The sequence below is a fragment of the Rousettus aegyptiacus genome, unplaced genomic scaffold (assembly GCF_014176215.1).
Source record: "Rousettus aegyptiacus isolate mRouAeg1 unplaced genomic scaffold, mRouAeg1.p scaffold_m13_p_8, whole genome shotgun sequence".
Taxonomy (NCBI): domain Eukaryota; kingdom Metazoa; phylum Chordata; class Mammalia; order Chiroptera; family Pteropodidae; genus Rousettus; species Rousettus aegyptiacus.
The window spans coordinates 9,984,954-10,008,759 of record NW_023416311.1 but is presented as its reverse complement, the minus strand read 5'-3'; the positions used below and the strand labels follow the sequence as shown (position 1 = coordinate 10,008,759).

The following is a 23,806-nucleotide window of genomic DNA, read 5'->3' as shown; positions in this document are numbered from 1 at the left end:
ACATCCAAGCATGGACCAGCAGGCTGGGGTCAGTTGGAGTGCTGCCAAACTTGCAGGGCACACGTCACAGAGGACCGCATTACAGCTTGGGAGACTTTAGGGTTAGTTTGTTCACTGTACCCCGAGAGTAGATGTAATCCAGAATCCATTTCTTTCAATGAAAGATAACTTAGCTGTTAGTTTGTGAGCTATAGTTAAAGCTGTCTACAGAGACATTTTGGAAAATCACTTTAAAGATCTCTCCCATTCTCATCGCTACCTCTGTAGCACTGGATTCACATGGTTCTCGTGGGTATCAGTAAAACAGAGAAGTGGTTTAAGGAAACATCATCCTGAGGAGCAGGGATGCCCCCATCCAAGCAGGAAGCAAGATTGTTACTTCAGAAACGATTCTGGTAAAGTAAGCTGCATCCTTCAAAATGTGCAAGCTGGTTTTTTTTTTTTTTTTTTTTTAGACGAGGCGACCCTTGGTTGACACCTCACGGATTGCGAGGACCTTGTCAACTTACATTTTAATTTTTATTTTTCATGCCTACAGCACCTGGTCTTCCTGCATGGTCTCCCATCCAAGTACTAACCAGGCCTGACCATGCTTAGCGTCCAAGATCAGACGGGATCGGGCTTGTCCAGGGTGGCATGGCCGTAGACGCATGCTGGCTTCTAATATAGGAACTGCAATCGTGTTTCTTTATATTAATGGCCTATACACATACTTTCAAGAAACATGTACGGTTTCTGCAATTCTTCCCTTTCTTCCTGTGCATGTTTGTTCTAAGAATAACTGTTGAAATGGAACTTTGTTGAATTTAATAAGCTGGGACTTGTATTTTTTATGTCCATTTTATTTCATTTCTTCATTTGCTCGCACTGTAGTTCTACAAAATACAGTTTAGAAATTGCCCACAATAGACTGGAAATTAAAGACAAAAAAAACCTGGTCTTGAGCAAGTACCTGCAGAAGCCAGGCTCTACAGGGTTTGCCCAAGAACAACTTATCCGTTAAGTTTCTAAAACTTATTCATTTTTAATTCTGCTTTTCCAAGACACCAGGGAACACTTTCCAACATTCGATGTGACATTAATGCTACCAGGAACTCCTTCTAGCCAAGGATCCAACCGGGCTGTTTAGGCCAGCGCTGGCCACTAACACGTTTCGTGTTGATGGATGTGTTCTGTATTCGCATTTGTCCAATGTGGTGGCCACCAGCACGTGTGGCTACTGAACACCTGAAATGCGGCTAGTTCATCGAGGAATGGGATTTTAAAATTATTTTAAACTAAAAACCACTGTCGTGAAGCTGGTGCCTACCATGTTGAACCCTTAGGGTTTTCTTACACCTCCCTCATCCGTCCCTTCCTCCCCTCCACCTGCCCGCATATGACGAGGAGTGGTTTCTGGAGAAAGATGGGTCTGAAGTAGGAAAATCATCCCAGCTTATCATCAGTACCAGCAGCAGACCTGGAGTGCCTCAGAGAAAGGGGGACTCGTTCTTGCTAGAGCACACAGGACACCACACCAACCAGGAGCAGCGGCCCTCGGCCACCACTGCTCCTAGGGTGGATGGGGAGGGACAGCCCAAAGGCTGGGGCTCACAAAGAGGACACAGCAATGCTCACTCCGCGGGCTATTTCCGAGGGTGTTCTTCTGCATATCAGGCATTTCCAGCCCCTACCTGTTCACCTGTTTAGTCCCAAGCTCAAGACAGGAGAGAAAAAGGCTAAGAAGACTCTGGGAGAATTGATTAGTGTCCATGATGGTTATAAAACAGCAGAATGTTTTTAGTCACCTCAAACACAGCTTATTTGATTAATTTCTCCTCCAAGCTGACATAAACTACCAAGTGTAAGAGGAGTGAGCACACTTCAAAAATTACCCACCATACCATTTAAAAGGAGGAGCTGGACTATGTAACCACGTGAAGATGTTAAGGAGTGTTACATGTGCTTGTTTTAAAATAGCAATTGCAAGGGGTCAATCGAGAACCTTGAAATATAACGTATTCCCCAAAGTCACATTAATGGAATGTACTTGCAACTCTAGGTAAATGGTCCGCGAGCCTTTTTATAAGGGGCCGAAGGGCAATACAGGTCACCCTACAAACGCACCCAACTGTTTTCAAAACCAGAGGCCAGTGGAACGACTTACTGCAAGAGTCAGGCCGCCCCCTGGTTGATACTCTAGAGGCTGGTACGCAACACGGGACACTGCCCTCCAGTATTAGGAAGTCAAGAGAACCAATTTAGCCACTGGCATGGAATCAAAACCGAGGGAGGGCCCAGGTTTCGGAATATTCTATGCCAGGCAGGTAAATCAGGTAGAACCATTGTGGTCACACAAGGGAACTGCCTTCTCTATAGCTTTTAGAGTCTCAATGGCCCAAAAAGAAGGAAGGACCGCCACCTTGAGACTCCACACAGCACTCGCATTTCAAACATTTAGTAAGATAAAGCCCCTATAGATCAGGTAATTTGGGCTCCCCAAAAGGACACCTAGGCACCGCTGTGGATACTAATTGCTGTGACCTAACGACAGTGGTCCGCACACCTCAGTGGTGGACTAAGAACTGGACTGACTGTGACACAGCGGACACACAGCATGGTGCGGGTCCAGCTGGCACCAGGCAGCGAGCCATCGTGGCGTAACCCTCACGTGGTCTTCCCATCCCAGCTCTGGTCTACCCAACGGCGTAGACGATGACACTACTTTTCAGGCTGCATTCTCCCAGAGGCCCCTGTTTCTTGCTAGTCTCACACTTCATGGTGTCATCAAGTTCTGGAAGCATTCAGCTCTTGCTAGGCTGATGTATTTCCCTACTTGAGAAACTTTCTAATTACCTCCGTTCCCAACTTCCAAGCTTAAATCACCAGCCCTCAGAAGTAAGCCTGCTTCTCTTCAAGAGAATTTCAACACGTCTGACTTCTCATTAGCCAAGGCATGTGTTAACGCACTAGAAAAATGGCATAACTAACTTTCTTGCCTACGCATGACACTTAAAATCCTGCTTCCTCCAACTTTCCTTAAGTCCAAATTAGTTCAGAGCAAGTCGTTTATGAATCAGGTGACATTTAACATTGAACTCTGTCACAGTACACATCAAGAAATACCTTGTTACAACTCTTGGTCTCCGAAGTAAAATTTCTTTGCTTTGGAAATTAAGAAGTACCCAGGCTACATACTGCTCATCCAAAAACCAGAAACAGTAACAAAAACAATTATGTAAATACTTAAAAGAAGCCTCCAGTAATTGATGAAGGTCTATCAATGTCCTTGCCTGGAAAACAAGATTTTCCTTTCAAAAAGATCAAAAATGTCATTTGAAGGAACTTACGTTAAAAGCAATAAAACTGAATTAGCAGCCATCAAAGACTATAGGTTTATGGCTTTGGCACTGTCCCGCCACCTTGCCAGTCAGCCAGCCACCTCCTGTACTACCGTTTAGCCTTAGAATTGCTGTTTCCTGAAGGAGTATCTCCCAAAGTACATCTAACCAGAAAGGTACATAAGATGGTCTTCTTCAGCCCAAACAATCCAACAGTGAGGAAGACAGGTACACAGCGGCCACTCCACAAGCAGGGCGAAAAGACTGACATGGCTCTTACACAAGGCAAGTGGCTGAGCAGCCCAGAAGAGGTGGCATCTGAATGGGTTTTGAACCCTTTCCTGGGGTATCTGTCCTGTCTGCATTCCAGAAGGAGAAACCACCGCCACCAACACAACTGCGGGGCCCCAAAGCTGAAGCTGCGCCCCACACAGCACCAGCGCGTGTGTGCTGGGAGCCTGGAGCACAGAGGAAGCTGAGGCCATCCTGAGGACCCCCGGATGGCCTGGACTGGGCCGTGTGACCTTCTCTCTGCAGGGCAGGCAGCACACCTGAATTATTTTAAGCAGGGTGGTGACAAGGCCAAGCAGATCTGTGGGCAGTGTGAGTCCATCACTGTGCAGGACTCAGGAAGGGGAGAAGCAAAACAGCGACCAGTAAGAGGCTATTGCAAAGTCCCGGCGTGAGGCAACGGGGGCCTCGCTCAGGGTGGGGGCTCGGAACAGGATGTGGGGATCCGGAGAATCCGAGGCCTACTCCCGAGGACCTAGCTTCCCTGCTCCGACCTGATTCTCAACCTCAAATTCACTGTGAGGTGCTCTACCACTAGTGCAAGAACAAAAATATTCCTGTCAGAGACCATGGAGCTGACCAAACTTCAGCACCAGGGTCACAACACACCAAATCCACGTGCCCTCTGTTATACATTTAATTTTTCTTAAAATATGTGCCACTAGCCTTAAATACCTATCTAGGCACATCCAGCCCAGGATTTCATATATAATGTTGCTCAGACTGAGGCCTGTTATGTTTTCCTCCTAAACCACACGAGGATGTAAGTACCCTAAATTTTCACCCCTACATTTTTGCATACCACCGAAAATCAACTTGGCCCACCTGCGTTGGCCAAGCTAACCGTGGTACAGCATATCCCTTCCCCAGGTGCAAAGGTTTTACCACCACAGCAACACCGCTGACGCCACATCTCCCGTGCTCCCGACTCTGTGCCTGGCATCTCACATGTGCTTTGTGCCTTCGCCCTTACACCTTACAAGACAGGACTGACCTCCTTTTTGAGGATGCGAAACTGAGGTACCAGGAGCCTGAGCAATGTGCGTGAAGTCACAGAACAATGAAATGGCAAAATGCACATTCACGCTCAGGCCTGCCTCTCAGTCCCTGCATTGCCCACACCGTGAGTTTTCACTCAGTGGTCTTTTCTCCCTCTCCACAAAACTGATTCCAAAAAGATAATGATAATAAAAATCGAAGAGGAAAAGTATACGCTTTCTTCCCATATTTACCATTATCAATCTTTTATCTGTTTACAGATAATCAAAATCAGCAGCCTGAAAGAATGAGGGCTGATGCCTGTGGGAGTAACTTTCAATCCCATCAAAACCTGACAGGTTCACATCAGATTAGATATGCGTCTAAGTTTGGCCTAATTTCTTCAATATTTCTTTTCTTCTCGGTTCTCTGAGTTGATGTTCACTCTGTAGCTTCGCAAAGAGTTCTTTTACCAACCCAAACTGATATGAGAGGAAAACCAATACTCTCTTGTTATTTATTTGTCTTGTTACAGTGCTACTTGAAAAGGAAACACTTCAGGTATAATAAAATGCACAAGTTTGGTTTACCGGGGTTGCACGTATGCAAGAGAACTCACTTTCCACTCTCAAACCTGCTTTAGCAAAAAAGGAACTTGAAACTTCGAGTTTACAAGAAAAAGAAATCAACCACTGCTACTTCCCAAATAAAAACATGGAAGGCAGTGGTCAATTCTTTTCAGAAACTGCAGATGATGGATTCATTGATTTGCTCCCAGCTTGCTGTCCTGATAGCAGTGTGGTCTAAGTACTGTACAAAAGTCAAACAGAACTGTCTGTCCCCATTAGTCTCAGGGATTACACTCTTAAACAGACTGCTCACGAGGGCAGAGGAACCACACTAGGGAGCAAACATGAGGATATTTACATTTGTGCTCACCAGTCTATGCAGCAGAAGCAAGGCCTTGGGAAAACTTCCTGTTGACAGGGCATTACACAGACCAGATTATCACCTCTCCAAGTACTCAAAGGGCAGAGAGGCCTGTGCAAGTCATTCTTCCAGCCTCTCCACCTGCACTGCCTGAGTTAGTGAATAAACTGTCAAGCACATTCATTCCTGGCCAGACCTAACAGCACCACCCCCTCCGCAGTTCTGTTTGTCCCCCAACTTGAATTGTGCAATTGGCTGCTTCAAGCCTTATAGGAAGCATGTAGTCCTAACCCCAATGAAATGCCAATGTTCCCCCCATCTTTCCCCTTTCTGCCTTTCACCCTTCATAACTTCCCTAACTGCTCAGAACAAGACATTTTGAACGTACCTAATCCTGAGCAAGGTATTCGCCAGCAGATAGATATGCGAGTACTGTGCAGAATTTAGTCAAGAGCAAATGCGACCCCAATAAAGGAGAGCAAACTAACACCGACCTACTGATGGGAAAAAAACCAACCAACCAAACCAGTCTCCCAAGTCCTTCGGAACCACCATGCCCAGGAGGGGCGGGCAAAATGCTCACTGACAAAGCCTTCCCTTCCTCAAGCTGATCAGGACCCTCAGTTCCCAGCTGATTCTACTGGAATCAAGGCAGAGACACCAAACAGGTGCACGCCACTAGCCCAGTCTGGCAAAGGGCGCCAACCAGAAAAATATGCACTGAACCTCATCCTGCTGGCTTTTTTTAGTATGACCCTTTCACTCTTCCTGATCCTAAACCAAAAAGCCAGCACCACGTTTTTGGAGGGAGAAGGCTTAGAAAGGCTGAAATCAACTGCCTAAGACATAGGCGGCTTTTTAAACCACACACCTGGGTGCTCACAGGGTGTCAACAACCATAAGCCCGAGAGACACCTTGTGGATCTGGGACAGAGGCCCACTCAAAAGAAGCAAGTCTCTTACATTTAAGGGATCAGCATTAATAACTAACTGCAACTTTGCCATGCAATTTAAGATTCTAGTAAATTTGCAAATGAAGATTTTTGGGGTGACCTTTCCAATGCAAACCCTGATATGAAAATAAAATTCCATGAAAAAAGAATGTAGTCTTGAAAGCATGGACTTCTGCAAATTCTTCCAACACTCTATTCTCTTGGCAAAGTCCTTGAAACCTTTGGACATGAACGCTTCCCCAAAGACACGGTTCTGTACCAGAAATACACTCTTCAGTGATATCCCTGTTCATTAGTTTTCACTAGTGTTCAAAAACACTTAAATGGCTAAGACAATGTACACGGGAAGTCAATGTACTTAGCACTACTGGATTTTGTCCTGACTGGGTGATATTCAAAAAGGAAACTGAAAAGCAACACTTTTTGTTATGTGGCATCAAAGAAATATACAAATACAAAATTATTTCAGTAACGTATTCCTTCAGTTAGTTGGTTTAATAACACTTGCCAGAAACTCTGCGAAGTGACTGCCTTGCTGGGGCCAAGTGAAGTAGATGGCCTGGTGCTTGGCGTGGACTCTGGTCTCCTGTCCCCCATTACAGCCAACATAAGTACCACTGGGAAGTGCTTTCCGCAAGCATCTCTGCCACTTGGCCTTTTGCAATCTGGCAAGCCGATTTTTCAGTCAACATCCAATTATCAGCAGTAAGTTATTCACCGGGGGAATACCAGTTACAGTAAGTGTTCCCACCAACCAGTGCACAGCACCCCATGCGTGTCGCCACCCCACAGCACAAACGCTACTTTCCCTGAGCCTCCTCAGTGCCTCCATACATTTATGCAACCCAAGAGCGCCTGCTAAAAGCAAAACAATAGCAAAGCATTCAACCCCCCAGGTTCGTCCAGGTGCCCCCTTTTGACTCCTGCCATTGTGACTCCTCCAGGTGGAAGGAAACTACCCTGAAAGACAACTTTGACTTTACCCTTTCAAGTATTTGGCGCCAAGAGAAATCAAACACGCTTCCAATGACCGAGGCCGCTCGAGCTATGGACGGCAAAGACCCTTTCCCTCCCACCGCCCTCACATCGAACCTTTCCCACCAAGCCCGGACTCCGCAAAGTAAAGTACCTGCCACATGGAAAACTGCTGCCACATGGGCAGAAAATTAAGTTACCTTCGGAGTCAGGTTTGATGCGGATGTCGGTAGCCATGTGTGGCGGGGCTTTCGCGTCTTTTCAAACACACACCTGGCCGGATGCTGACTGCACCGCGCACAGCCGGGGACCAAACTCCCCGAAAAGCAGGTAACTTGCAAACCACGAGCACCTGGCTCAGAACTCTGGGCCAGTCCAAAGGCTGAAAACATCTGCGTTCCTGGCAGGTGTTTCAAAATGAAGCCCGACGCTGGCGAGTGCTGTTATAAGACGATGGGGGGTTGGCTGGCGGGAGGGGGGGGGGACCGCCGCTAGGCTCGGTGGGTCCCCTGGGGAAGCGCACGGGAGGAGCAGGTGCTGGCGAGCCCCGCGTCCACGGAGGTCGAGTCCCCGGGCTTACCTGCCAGAACCAGGCCAGACTAGCAGGCCCCAGGGACGCCCGACGAGGGGGACGGTCCCGGGAGCCCGGCTCCCCGCCCGCGTCTCTCCGCGGCCGGAGCGCCCTAATTTACAACTCCGGGCGCTTTGTGCCGGGGAGGCCGCCCGGGGCCCGGGCTCCGGACAATGAGCGGGGCCGGGGGCCCGCCGGCCGCCCCTGCCCGCGGGCCCGGCATGACGGTGCAGCCTCGCCGGGCCGGGCCGGCCGCCCGGGCCTGCTTAAAGATGGCGAGCCCCCCGCGTGGCTGCCGCGGCTCCCCCCGGCCACAATGGAAGGCGCCCCCGGCCCCGCCGCCGCCGCCGCCCGCGGGCCTCACCTTCCATCTCCATGTCCTCGGGCTCGCTCAGCTGCTGCTCGCCCGCTTTCTGCTGCTGCTGCTGCTGCTGCTGCTGCTGCTGGTGGTTCATGTCGACCGCGGCCTGGGCCTCGCCTGCGGCCGGGGGCCGGGGCTGCGGGCCCGGCGGGCGGGCGGCGGCGAGCCGGGGCGGCGGCGGCGGCGGCGGCGGCGGGGCTGCCTCCTCCCCCTCCTCCCGCGGCGGCGGCGGCGGCGGCGGCGGCAGGGAGACGCGCACGTACTTGCTCGCGATTCGCCCAATCTCGGCGCCGAGGCGGGCGGGCGGCCGGCGGGCCGAACCGGGCGGCCTCGTCGCTCGCTGCGGCCGCCGCCGCCGCCGCTGCCGCCGCCGCCGCGGGGCCCGCCTCCCGCCGCCGGGGCCGGGGCTGCGGGGCTGCGGGCCGGCCGGGGGCGGAGGGCGGCCGGCCGGGGGCCGCGGACTCAGCCCCGCCTCGGGCCGGGCGCGGCGGGCGGGAGGCCTGGCCGGGCGCGGCGGGCCTGCGGGGCCTGGGGCCGGCGGCGGGAGCGGCGGCGGCGGCGGCGCGGGCGGGCGACGGGCCGGCCGCGCTCGGCGCGCTGCGGCCTCCGCCTCCTCGGCGTCGTCGTCGGGGCTCCGGCAGCGGACGCGGCGCCCGGCGGCTCGGCTCGGCTCGCTCTCAAAATGGCGGCGCGGCGGCGTGAAATGTCACATCCGCATGGGGGGCCGGAGCGAGCGAGCCAGCGAGGAGAGCGGGCGGCGCAGGAGCTGGCGGGCGGGCGCCGGGTCCGGAGGGCGGAGCGGGAGCGGGAGGCGGAGCCGGGGAGGCGGAGCCGGGAGCGGCCCGCCCGCCGCCGCCGCCGCCGCCGCCGCCTCCTCCTCGGCCCGCGCCCCGCGCGCCCCCCGCGCCCTCCTCGCTCTCTCCCCGGGTCCCCGCCTTCCGTGCCGGCCCGCGACCCTCGAGATCCGGCTGGGCCCGGGGGCGGCGCTCCGGTGCGAGCCACCCAGCCCGCGCCCCCCCCCCCCGCCCCAGTTAGGTGAAAGCCCCGCAATCCGCCCATGCCGGGGATGTACTCAAAGGCCCGGGGGCCGTCAGGAGTACGGGCCCCACACCTGCCGCTGGCCCCGTGACCTTGGGCCAGCGGCCGACGTCGCCCCGTGCACTGCTGAGAAGACGGCCCGTCGCAGAGCGAGGGCTCTACGCCTATCAGCAGCGACCGTTTTTAGTAACCCTTAACCGAGCTGTAGTTTATCACTCAGCGCCGAACGTGAGAGAACTTGTTTTCTCACGGTAGTCCAAACCAGAAAAGTTGAGTCCGGTAAAACCAGCCCACATGGCTTTTCGTTCGATATTATCGGCCCGGGCTGGCTAAGAGCGTTCATTCATTCACCCAGTGCCTCCCTCCCTCAAGCGAGTGTGTCTCGTGCCGTCTCCCGATCCTTGAGGGTCTGGTGATTAGGGTCTCAACTTTTCCATGGTAACCAAGGCAGTGTGGTGAGTAAGAGAATGCAGAAAAGGGATAAACATGTCTGCACACCTGCACATCTAAGCGACCGTCTCAAGGAAGGATGTAATTTTGCTCTAAAATGGCAGATTGTCACTCCTGCCCCACCTGTCCCCCTTGCTAGCTCCCTTACTTCTTTCCCTGCATTCCTCTCCACTTAATTTTCCGTCCATCTCCCCACCCCCAGAAGAACGTTCTGTTCAATGTGGTATCCCAAATGCCTGGGACACAGCAAGTACTCAATAAATAAATATTTATGGGTGAATGTATGATTCAGATTCAAATGTGACTTGATCCCCCCAAGTATTTCACACACTTGAAGGTTACCCACCAGCGAATTTCCTGCTGAAGCAAAGAATTGAGCAGACAAAAGGAAGGAATTCAATCCCAGTCCCTGATCACCACCCCCTCCCCCCTTCCCTCTCCCCCAAGATTCTGAAGATGTGTTGTTATTCACACAAATTCTCACAAATGCTAATAAATACTCCTTAGTTGTGAAGGAATCCTCTCCAGCTCTCTGGAGACTTGGGGGACCCTTCTGGCAGAGGAAGAGATAACAAGGAGAAATATGCATGCCTATGGAGTTCTACCAGCCCACCTGATCTTCATCGCTGGGTTCAAAACTAACCATGGAACTATGAGGAGGAGAAAAACGATACCTTGCATCGTGGATAATTACATGTGTTATGCCCATACAAGGAAATATTATTTGGCAATAAAAAAGAATGAGGCGCCGATGCACGCTACAATATGGATGAGCCTTGAAAACACTGTGATGAAAGAAGCCAGAAGCAAAAGACCATGTAGTGTACACTTCCAATGACATGAAATGTCCAGGACAGGTAAAATGAACCGATAGAGACAGAAAGTAGATTGAGGACTGGGAGTTAAGAATTTGGGGAGTGATCGTTGATAGGTATAGGATTTCTTTTGGTGGCGATGAAAACACCCTAAAATTTGATTCTGGTGATGGTTGAACAACTCTATGTTAAAAACTATTGAATGGGTAGATAGTATGGTACGTGAATCATATTTCAATAAAATTAAAAAGGAAGGGGATTCTCTTACAGAGGAAAGAATAAGTGAAGTAGATGGGTGTGGAGGCTATTCGCAGTCTAGACAAGAGGTGCAGATGGGTTGGACTATGGTGGTGAAGATAGAGAAAAGAGGACAGGTTTAGGTATGTTGGCAGGTCGATTTGGCCAGACTTGCTAGAAGACTGAAGTTGGGTGAGAGGGAAAGAAGAATCAAGCATCACTCTCAGATTTTGGGCTTGAGCAACTGGGCGAAAGATGGCACCATTTATTACTAACATGGGGAAGAATCCTGGGGGAGCACAGGTTTAGAAGGAAAATTAAGAGTGAGGTTTTTTGGCTTTGTTTCGGGGAGTGGAGGTTGTTTTTCTCGGCTGTGTTACATTTGAGATGCCCATTAGACATCCATATGAAGGCATCAAGGAATTAGTTCAACAGGTGTCTGGACTGGAGGCAGAGATGTGTGGAGATGGTACGAGAGCCTGGAGGCCACCTGAGGCCATGGGGATAGAGCAGATATGGGCCATATTCAGAGACTGACACAGGAGGGACCAGCGAATAGACTCTCTCAAGTAGGCCCCCACCTATCCACCCAGCCCCTCCATCCCAGTACCTGGCTTACTTTTTCAAAGAACTTAACCAGTATTTGCAATAACTGCACTTATTTGTTTGCATAGTGCGGTATGGAGAGTTCTAGAAGGGTCCCTAGGATCTTCAACCCCCTGTTACTCCTGTGTTATGTTATCTGGCTAAAGGAATTTTGCAGATATATGTAAGGTTGCTAATCAGGTGAGTCTGTGAGATTGTCCCATTGAATTCGATCTAATCATACTGGCCCTTTAAAAACAGAGTTTCCTCTGGCTAGTGGCAGAGCAGGCAGTCAGGGGTAAGATGACAAGATTTCAACATAAAGGAGGTTCTCCATTAGTGAGATGAAAGAGGCCACATGTAAGGACCTGAGAATGGCCTCCATGGGCTAAGGGGGAGGCCTCGGTCACCAACCTCAAAACAGAGACCTCAGTACTGGATTCTGCCAACAGCCTGAATGAGGTGATCCTTCTCCGGGGCTTTCAGGAGAGCAGCCCAGCCCTTGTGAAATCCTAAGTGAACCCAGTGGAGCTGCCCTGTGCTTCTGATCTACATACAGAACTATGAAATCACACATGGGTGTATATTTATTTATTTTAAGTCTAAGTCTCCAATAACTTATTGTGCCGCAATAAAAAAAAAAAAATGAATACACATAAATAATTTGTCTCTCCTCCTAGGAGCATCTTGGAGGAGGACGCTGGCTTCTTCACGGCTCTGTCCTCAGCAACTAGCACCGTGCCTGGCACAAAGTCGGTGCTCAATAAAGACTGAACGAGTGACGTCACCTCGGCCAATGTTCGCTAACCACTCGCTAGGAGCTAAGGGTTGTCTAGCAAACAAAGGTGCGAAAGACAGTGCCTGCTCACTTTAAAGGCTTTACATACGGATTCAACATAGAACAGTATTTCTTTGCTTCTTCCTGCCTTGCCCACATCTTTCACGAAGGAGTAGACGGTAGGTGTAGAGTTCATTTCTAGGCCACTGCAGCTACTAGAAAAGCATTATCAGCATGCTTTGAGGCCTACCAAAAAGGCCCGGCCTCAATTATTCCAGAGGACTGCACTAGCCTGTTTTCTTCTTCGCCTGGTGGAGTTATGTCTGCATTAGCCATAGAGTCCATTTGCACACAGAAGGGGTGTGCATGAACTCCGCACAAAACGAGAATCAGCTGAGTAATGCCTCCTCCCTGGGAGGCTCGATGCCAAGATGCCTCAAAGGACCTGGAACACTCTAAAGCAGGGTTTCGAACTTAGGGCACTATTTCCGATCACTGCAAATTTTTTACTATTTCATAATCCCTACCCTGGTTCAGAAAGCAGAGACCTAGGAGGAGAGGGAAAACCGGGAAGGCAGGAACCACTGGAGCAGCTGACTTGTCATTAAGGAGAGGCAGTCCAGGGTAGGGAGGGGCCACCCTATCATTACTCTCGGAGCAAAACACATTTTTGCTGCTCCCAGGGCCCGTGCCATGACTTGGCATAAACAGAGGGTTGGTTTTTCTTCTCGAGAACCAAAACATTTATCTACCTAGAAGCTATGTTGGTCAGGGTCTGAAATAATTTAATGGAAGTGTCAGAGAAGAAATGAAAACAGCAAGCGCTTCCCTCCCTCTCCCCCCTCATCCTCCCAGGATGTTTAAGTTCTTAGATAATCTGTACCTGGAAAGAGGACCTGACCATCACCCCTGATCCCGCCAACCACTTCTCCAACCACAGGGTTAATGAGGAGGATGTGGGCTTAGAGGAAATAGCATTTAGCCAAGGTCACGAAGCTGGAAGCAGTTCAGGAGGGTAAGGGGCTTCAGGACTCAGAAGCAGTCCAGCAAACTTGAACTTGGGGAGTTGACTTAACCTCTCATCCGACTTAACTTCTCTATTAAGCAAATAGGAAGGAATGTTTCCACCCAAAAGGACTGTTGTGGAAATCACATGAAAGGCTAACGCTCGATAGAAAGACTTCGCAAACGTGAGACGGTTATTCTAAGAGGAAAGGCAGAATGAGACGCACTCCAGCTCCCAGTTCCTGACCCACCATCCTTTCGCTTGAAACTTCTCGTAGGCTGAGTACCTACTGTGTACCAGGGAATGGGCCGCTCAATGTTAAATGCACGACAAAAATGAGCACCGGGTGGCGAAGTCAAACAGTCACGTGACCAACATTCCTTCTTCTTGGCTGTGAGATGGCAAAATGTTAACACAACTTTTTGCTAAAATGACTACTCATGGTTGGCCAGGTGTGCAGTGCAGATATTGGAAGCCTGTTTATTAAAAAAAAAAAAAGAAGAAGAAGAAGAAGAAGAAGAAGAAGATGCTTTGGTAGTGTGATTGGGTTGATTCAAATTCTTTAAACAAGGCTGCATGCATCATGAGGTGAAAACTGAGTAGCCAATGTGACTTCTTTTACTTTTTTTTTTCATTTTTAGGAAGATTAATCAAATTATTACCCACTCCTCTTGGTCAGGCCCTCTTAAAAGGGTAAGAATATGAACAGTGGTGTATTTTCAATTTTGTGATTTTTGACCAAAAAAAAAAAAAAAATTGAAGTGCTCAGTTAATGAGAGCTTACAGTGAAGCCAGTCACTTAATAAAGCCCTTTGCATGTTACCTCATTTGATTCTCACGACGACCCTATGAGGCAGGTGCTATTATCCCCGTTTCATGGACAAGGTCACTGAGGCACAGTCTCCAGGTTAAGTAACTAGCTCAGGACCACACAGGTAGTAAAAGAGAAGCCCAGATTTGAACTCAGGTCATCTGGCTCCACATACCGCCATAGAAAAGTATTAATAAGAGACTTGGTTTACACCCCAAATGTGAAATACCCCTCCTTCATTAAAAGCATGAATGAGGAATCCCATAATTTCACAACTGTCTTTACATTATTTTTTCATCCACGTTAGCTGGAAAACAGATACGGGCCATCCTTCAGCAGCACTGCCCGAGAAGCATGCCAAATCTCCTCTAGAAACCACACTTTGCTTAAAAGGCATCCTCTCTGTATTTTTAACTGGCCAGTATTAGCCTAGAAGTTTGCCACATGACATCCATTCTTGACAGAATTCTCTCAGCATGAATTGTAAACCAAACAAGTAAAAACTCCTCACAGAATTAGGTAACATGCAATATGTGGGTATTTTACTTCATCCTCACAACCAGGTGAGAACAATAATAATTGCTAATGTTTATGAGTGCTTCCTCATGCCAGGCATGTTCCAAAAACTTTAGAGTAACTCGTTCATTTACTCCTCTTAACAACCCTATGAAAAAACTGTCACGAACCCTCTTTATAGGTGAAGAAACCAAGGCACAGAGAAGGAAGGTGCTCAGGATTTCAAGGGATGGGTTTCTAATAGATGTTAAACACGGCATTAGCAGAGAAGTGACTCCTGGTTATATCCCCAACTGAATTGAAAACAAGGTCTCAAATAAAACTTGCACGTGAATGTTCATAGCAGCCCTATTCACAATCGCTGAAATGACCCAGATGTCCATGGACAGATGAATTGATTTAAAAAAATGTGGTGTGTCCACGCAGTGGAATATTATTCAGCTGTTAAGAAGAAGTTCTGACACACGCTATGACGCAGATGAACCTAGAAAACATTCTGGTAAATGAAAGAAGCCAGACACAAAAGGCCACATGTTGTATGACTCCATTTATATGAAATGTCCATAGAGTGGACAAATCCATCAAGACAGAAAAGAGATAAGTGGTTGCCAGGGGCTGGGTATGAAGGTCAGGGGAGTGGCTGCTTTTAGGGGGTGAAGAGAATGTTCTGGAAATAGTGGTGATGAGTGCATAACATGGTGAATCTACGAAATGTCACGGGTGGTAAATTTCATGTTGTATGTATTTTACTCCAAAAAATAGCAAGGTAAAGGTTCGACCCAGGGTGTTCTCACCCTCCATAACATATGCCGCTAACCAATGTGCCATGCTGTATATTTCTGTTAGAAAGTGTTATTATTCGCATTTTATGGAAGAGGATACTGAGGCACAGCTAGGAAATGGTAGAAATGGCATTCAAACTTAGCTCTGCCCATCGCATAAGTCAAAGCACCCTGTGCCCCTTGCCTTATTCAATGACTCGATTTACTTTTCCATTAATAAATCCTAAAAAGAAACTGCTGTTCTAGAATATTATTTTCAAAGACATTTGAAAATGAGGGTTGAGAATATCTACGTGTGAAAAGTAAAATTCATGGAGTAGTTCTGAACCTCACACTCATTCATTCAACAAGTGTTCTTCCTGGCCCCATGTTCAAGATCTAAATTAGACATTGTTCCACCAGGAGAAAGGGTGAAAAAAAGAAATGCTGCCCCAAGGAAGTAAGACGGGTCCCCTGTCGGGTGAGACTGTGGCTCATGCTACCAGCTGAAAATAGCCGTTCTCGAAACCTTCCTCCCATCTCTTAGGACACTCACACATAGGACAAGGCTACGCAGCAAGACTCTACGTGCCAGTCAAGCAGGTCCTTCCTCCCACAGCTCTGGCTCAGGAAATATTTTTAATCGAATCAATTAATACACACGCTGGCAACAGTTTCAAGCAGATTTCTTGCACCATGGTAAAAACTCAAGTGACTGTTGCAAGCAGCAACTGGATTTTATCTGCCAGACGGGAACTCCGGGAATGTAAATTCATTAAAATAATAGTATTTGATATCGGGGTTGATAGGGAAACAGTGTCGGTCTCAGGTTCTAAGGGCGACAAACGAGTATGAGAACCCCTTTTGTGTTCTAGATCCCTTTGATGTTCATGAAAATTAAGCCCATACGCAGTGGCTGTTTAATCTTACTATGTGCCAGGAACTCTGGTGAGCGTTTCACCTGGCTTTAGGGGGAAAAAAAAAAAAGGCTAGAACCTCCAAAGAATTACTACAGATAACGCCCCAGGTGAATAACTGTCATATTTCTTTAGAAAGTAATTTTTGCGCACAAATAATCTCCCTACCACATCTACAAAAGGTGTAAAGAGAATTCTTGTCTATAACCCAAATATCTCCATTTTGAGACAGCCTTCTGAATTTCTTTTAAAAACAACATCAACGATATTTTTAAATGGCACAGAACAACATGTTTTAGGATTTGGTGTTACTTATTTTTTTCTCACAATTAAGAAAGACTAAATGAGGCCTTAAAAGGAGTGGCCTTGTTAGCTGAGTCCTATTTTTCCTTTTTTTTTTTTTTTTTTTTTTTACATATTTGGGGGTTAATTCCACTATTAACTCAAAGTCATTTACAAAGAAAATAAAAGGCAGCAGTGCTAAAATACAACTAAGAAGATAGAATTAAATCTGTAGATATATTTAAGAATATAGAAGTTCAAGGAGAGGAAAGAGAGTACAAATATGCAATTAATCTACGTTATTGCTATGGGCCTGCTTCATATGTTGCGTTTAATTTCCTGGGCCAAATTTAAATCGAACTAAACATTTTGGGGACACCTATCAAGTTGGTCATCACCCGAAACATACCAACCCTGTATGTGAAAAACATCTCTATTGCCATTTCTCAACTCTCCGATTTGGTTTATCAATTCGACAAATATTTTTGTATGTCTGTTACATTCAAGTCAGTGAGGGTGAGAAGTGGCAGTCTGCGGGCCAAATGTGCGTGTGCCATTTTTTAAAAATAAAGTTTTATTGGAACACAGCACTCATTTCTTTATAAATTGTGTCTATGGCTGCTTCCACCCCAAAGTCTTCTGGCAGAAACGAGTAGCTGCAACAGAGACCAGAAACCATATGGCCAGAAAACCAAAAATCATTACTTTCTGGCCCTTTATGGAAAATTTGTCAACCCCTGCTGTCCTGTATTACAGCAGAGCTACAGGGAACCTCAGAGCTGAGAAGGTAAAGACCCCAGGAGGTGAGCAGATACCCAGGGCTTCAGGACAATCCAGGTAGCCCTTATCTGAGACCTCCACCCTATTACCATTTTTCTTGGCTGCCTCGTCAGGTACAGTGAGCTCCCCAGGTTCTGCCAGAGCCAGCACCATTGGATACTTCCTTTGTCCCCTTTTCCCTTAGGATTACTCTGCTGGTTTCCAGCACCTCCACCCCTACCCCACAGTCCTTGGGCCAGCACCGCCCATGGCCTCTAAGACGTCTGTTACAACAGCTCGCATGCGACGGGCACTTAATACGTGCCAGGCCCTGTCCTGAATGCCGTTCGTGAATTCCTTTAAATGTCACAACCCCAGGAGCAGAGCCTTGCTCATAACTGTGTAGTCTGTACCTTTCACGGAAAGTGGGGCAGCAAATCAGTCAGGGGTTAGGGAGACCAGCAAGGGAATTCTAAGGTGTTCATTTTGGTCGCGAGGGAGGGGAATACAGGACCCGACGCCTTTGTAAAAACCCACAGAATTTTACATCACAAACGGTGAACTTCAATGTATATCATCTTTTTTAAAAAGTCAAGAGGGACACTGGGGGGATATCCCAGGATGGAAGGCAGCCTGTGACAAATGAATCTGACTGTACTGTAAGTGTAGGACGTGACTTTCACCGAAGGGGGTGAGAGAAAAAAGGAGCTGAGTTAAGCGACTTTGGAAAACGGCGTTTTCAATGGAAACTATAAAGCTAAAAATCAAAGCGTTGTCCATTCAAAGAGAGAGGGGGCTGAAATCCAGCCCAAGAACCCCTGGCAACAAAGGCTCCACCTGCTCAGCCTCCCATGAGGTGAGACAGGTATCGCCAGGGAGGGGCACCTTGCTCCAGTTTGCACAAAGAGTCTACGTTGGCTCGAGCTGGCCCTGCCTATGATCAGGCAGCTATTATTACCTCTTTACAGATGAGGAAGCCGAGGCAGCAGGAGGCTGGCTAACTGGCTCAAGAACAAGCTCCTCGAGATCTCACTGCTGGCAACAATTCAAAATGCCCAGAGACAGCTAAGTGGAGACATTAAAGTGGTAGACACTACAATGGAACAGTATCCGGCCGTAATGATTCTATTTCTATGAAATGTCCAGCATAGCTAAATCCACAGAGACAAAAGTAGATTAGTGGGTGCCAGCGGCTGGTGGGGAGGGGACAATGGGGGAGTGACTGCTATCTGGAATAGGGTTTGGTGGAGGAATGAAAATAATCAAAATTGACCGTGGTGATGATGGTTGTACAACTCTGAATACACTACAAACCACTTAAAATAGGCGAATTGTGTAGTATGTGACTTCTATCTTAATAAAGCTGTTATTTAAAAAAAAAAAAAAAAGGATTTCAACTCTGGCAGCCTGTACACACTCCACAGAGACTCCTGACAGTCACATCAAATTGCCTTCACCCAGGCAAGCCTCTCGAGATTTCGAAACCCACCCATATCCAAGGAATTCCTAAATTAATACTCTGCCCCTGAATTAATATAATAGCCATTGTTTTGTCTGGTCCACTCTGTGTCAGCCATTTTCTTTATATTAACTCCACTTTCCACACCAGCCGGGCGGGCAGGTTGGGTTCCGGGCTCCCAAATTTTTCTGGGAAGATGGCATCCCTGAAGACTTAGAAACATTTCAAGCTAATCATTTAAGACTAACCTCGACAATGGAGGGCGTGTTTACCAGTCCTGTGGGTTGCCCTAGTGGTGAGAGTCTGGACACAGGGTTCTGCAGGCCTCCCGAGGTTACTGGATCCTTAAATTAACGTGGGGCGCAAGGAATTTGCATTATTTCATTTTAAGGCAAAAAGTGAGACTTTACCTGTATTTTTGTTGCATTGATTTAAATTTGCACTGACGATGACAATCCTGTATGATTACCTTTCTTTTATGGGAAGGTTGGCAACTTGTCCAGGATCACATAGCAAGTAAGTGATGAAACGAGGATTCTAAGTCTGTCTAGATCCGAAGCCGGGGCTCATGTCCACGACCCGCCCCCCGCCACCACCACCCCGCCCCTCCTCCTAGAGCTCCACCTCCCTCCAGCTCTCCTGGTTGTTTGAAAGTCTCATCTTCCCTGAGTTTTAAGTGGAAAGCATCGATGGGATCCAGTTAGACAAAGAAAATGTTGAAATAGCTACTCTCAAAGGGACATGGTATTCCTTTTTAAAAATATTTCGTTGGTCTATGAACACACACACCCACCCTGAATATTTGGTCTAGGGTGGAATTGTTAAAACCTTAGATTCATTAAAAATTTAGAGTTTAGGCTGATGATTGCCAGATGGGAGTGGGGGGTTGGAGGCTGGGTAAAAAAGGTGAAGGGATTAAAAAATACAAATTGGCAATTACAAAACAGCCATCGGAATGTGAAGTACAACATAGGGACGATATTACAATAATATTGTAATAAGTATGTATAGTGCCAGGTGAGTACTAGACTTATCAAAGGGATCACTTCAAGGGTTATATCAATGTCTAACTATGCTATACGCCTGAAACTAATATAACGTCGTATGTCAACTGTAACTGAAAGAATTAAATTTCAGAAGAAAAAGAACTTCAAGTCTTGGAACTTTCACATTTCAAAAACCTAGAACACTTTGGATTGGAATAACTTTTGGCCTCCATAAAACCATTTGCTCTCTTTTTTGTTGTTGTTGTTGTTGCGGATTTAGGTGAGATGGAGCAGGTCCCAGCCTGACCACGTGAGCTCTGTGCCCTCCTCGCCCCTCTGAACCTGCCTCTGCATGTATTGGAAGTGAAGAATCGTGGCTCCCTGTCCACCTCGCTGAGCAAAATGGAATAAAAGCACAGTCTGACCAACTTCACAGCCTGTGGGCCCCGTGTCTGGTGCACTTCCTGTTTTGGTACAGCCTAAAAGCTAAGAATGGTTTTTACGTTTTTTCAATGGTCGGGGGGAAAAAAAAATCAAAGACTATTTTGTGTCACGTGAAAATTATGTAAATTTCATAGTTTGGTGTCCATTAGTAAGGTGTTATTGGAATACGGCCACACCTCTTCATTTACATGTTGTCTATGCCCTGTTCCAGAGGCAGAGTGGAATGGCGGGGACAGACTGAATGGCCTGCCAAGTCCAAACTACTTCCTAGCTGGACCTTTATAAACAAAGACTGCTGATCCCTGGATAAAGAAGGATGCTCTCGGTAAATCAACACATGCCTTATAAATATCAGCTATTATTTATTCTTCCTTATTAACAATGCTCCTAATATACAAACCAAATGTTCTGTAACCTCCTATAGGTTTAAATTATTCAATTCATTTGTAAGCATGCATTTTCTTCTATTAGATAATTTTTCAAAACATTAACCTGACAAATGACAAATAGGAAAAAATACTCATAGACAAAAGACAGATTCTTAACGTGGACAGAACACTTTTAGATAAAGACGAACTAAGCTTATAATCATTCATTTGGTCATAAAATCAAATAACAAATAGAGAACAGGAGAAAGACACCCAACCTAGTTGGTAACAAAGAAATCCAAACCAAATGCAACACACTCTTTCACCCAGCAGATTGGCCAGGGTTAGAAATTAAAAAGGTGGCTCCTTGCTGATGGAGAAGATGCAGCAAAATGGACATACATTGCACATGTTTCCCTGAATGGCACGTAATTTTAAGTGTTTCACCTTTTTAAATTTAAAATGTCTTTACATTTTGTTTGGAACAAAATAAAATAATTTCCATTATTTATTTGACAAAATTTTCATAAACATCCAGGCCTTGGGAAAGATATCACTGCCATGGGAAGCCACTGAAAGGTTTTAAGCAGGGAATAGCAAGATGAGATTTACACTTTTAAAAATATCTCTTTGGCTGCTGGCTCAAAATTTGGCTCTGGGGCAGAGACCAGTTAACAGGCTTTGGTAATTATCATCAAGAAAGCGAAGGTGCACCAAGTGAAATATGAAGGTTACCGAAGGGTGCCATGTCAGTGCCCAGCCTTCCCCCTTCCCATCACAACCTCTAGTGTCTTCTTTCCAGCCTTTTACCATGATGCTTGGGCCCAAAGTAGACATTCGAGGCTGGCTGTACAATCTAAGTGTAATATGAGCCACGCATGTAATTTTCAAACGTCTAGGAGTCGCATTTTAAAAAGGAAAATACAGTTCCCCTCAAAAAGTTAACATGTGATCCAACAATTCTACTACTAGGTATATATATCCAAAACGGAAAATTTGCCCACACAAAAACTTTACCTAAATGTTCACAGACTGCTTTATTCATAACGGCCAAAAAGTAGAAGCGACCCAAACATCCATCAACTCTCGAATGGATAAACGAAATGTTATAGTTAGCTACAAACGGACTGTAATTCAGCCATACGAAGGAACGAAGGAATGAAGTACTGACACATGTTACAACATGGATGCATCTAGGAAACACTATGTTAAGTCAAAGAAGCCAGTTACAAAGGACAACATACTGTATGCTCCCATTTATGTCCAGAATAGGCAAAGCCACAGACAGAAAATAGGTTAGTGGTTGCCACGCACTGGGGAGAATGTTAAGTGACTGTTAATGAACGTGACTTTCTTTCGGGAATGATAAAAATATTCTGGGATTATAATTGTGGCAGTGGTTGCACAACTTTGCGACTATATTAAAACTCACAATCGTACACCTTAGAAGAGTAAATGTTGAGTTCGTGAGTTGTATCTCACTTTAAAATATGCATCAAAGAAAACTGGTGATGTTAATTTTAATAATATACTTCATTTAATCCAAAATATTTCAACAGGTAATTGACATAAAGTTATTAATGAGAGATTTTATATTATTTTTTTCTAAGTTTTCAAAATCTGGTATATATTTCGCACAGATTATCTCAATTTAGATGTCAAAATTTCATTAGAAATACCACATCTGCACTTATTTTTTTTTTTCGTTACAGTTGGCATTCAATATTTTATATTAGTTTCAGGCGTATTGCATAACATCTATACAGTTTATGGGTACGATTAGTCTAGTACCCACCTGGCACTATACTTAGTTGCTACAATATTATCGACTATATTCCCTATGCTGTATTTTACATCGCCATAATTATTTTATAACTACCAATTTGTATTTCTTATTCCCTTCACCTTTTCCACTCTGCTCCCCTACCCCCACCTTCCATCTGGCAATCACCAGTTTGTCCTCTATCTTTGAGCCTGTTTCTGTTTTGTTTTTTGGTTTATTTTGCTTTTTAGATCTCACATATAAGTGACGTGATATGGTATCTGTCTTTTTCTGTCTGACTTATTTCACTTAGCATAATACCCTCTAGGTCTATGTTGTCCCTTAGAGCTGCATTTAGATTTTATAAAATTTACCCTTAAAAACGAAGAGTCAAAATGTTATCAGGATCTGTTTAAGTTGTATTTTAATGTATTTTTCTCATTTCCTTTGAACAATATATATGAATTTTTTTTAAAATGGAGAACCACATATCCAATTTGTTCCAAACACACTTTAAAAAGTTTCCCAGTAACAGAATCAAGCATCAGTTTTTAAACTTAAATTAATTAAACTTAAATCCAATTATAAGTTTAGCTCCTCAGTTGCTCTATTTATATTTCAAAGCCCCAAATGCCACGTGGGGCTGCTGGCTCGAAATCTGGGCAGCCCAGATATAGAATATTTCCATCATCACAGAAAATTCAGTTGGCAGCACTCTTTGAGGGTTATTGTGAGGATTAATGGAATTGATGGACATGAGTGCTTAACACTGTGCCTGTCCAGTTCTCAACACAGTACCATGTAGTTATTCCGTTGATGGATCCTCCAGGTAGCCCAGTCTCCCACGCAGGGTAGAGCCGGAGCCTGTCCATCATGCCTTTCCCGAATGAGCGCCCCGCCCCCACGGCCGTCTCCGCCTGCCCCAGTTCAGGCTCCCGTTCCTATCATCCGTCGCTCCTCTCCCCCTCCACCCTCCCAGGACCAGAAGTTTTTCGCTTTTTCCACCTCTAAGCCATTCCTCCTAGTCAGAGCCATCCTTTCAAAATGCAATTGGATGGATGAACTACCTGATCTGGTTTCGCTTCACGGGCCAGTATTGCCTACCTTCTATCTTTTCACCCCATCTAGAATCTGGAAGTACCTCTGGCCTCAGGGCATTTCCCGACAGCCTGAGCCTCTTCCCTCCAACACCCTTTGTCACTCAGGTTACTTGTTCAGGGTCCCCTGTCTCACCCCATCACTGTACCTTGTACTTCTTCACCTCACTTGCAGTTGGTAGCCATCTGCTTGTAACTGATTAAAAGCGTTGAGTTAACCGCGTTATTTTGTGTTTATTGCCTTTCTCCTACTCCATGAGATTTTCTCGAATGAGGCAGGGCCCCCACCTGCCTCATCGACCCCTTACCCCCAGGGGTGCGCACACACAGGTGCTCGATAAATGTCTGAGTTCATT

The 23,806-nt window shown here is 46.6% G+C and overlaps 1 protein-coding gene and 1 pseudogene across 1 annotated transcript in view; both read right to left on the bottom strand.

Moving 5' to 3' along the window:
- USP7 (ubiquitin specific peptidase 7) overlaps positions 1-8,637 on the bottom strand; it is a 59,055-nt gene extending 50,418 nt beyond the window's left edge. The window contains exon 1 of the mRNA XM_016154097.2: positions 8,383-8,637. Within this exon, the coding sequence (XP_016009583.2) occupies positions 8,383-8,473 (91 nt within the window). The 5' untranslated portion in view covers positions 8,474-8,637. The remainder of the gene's footprint in view (positions 1-8,382) is intronic.
- Positions 530-648, bottom strand: LOC118607229 (annotated as a pseudogene).
- Positions 8,638-23,806: the final 15,169 nt, after the last annotated feature.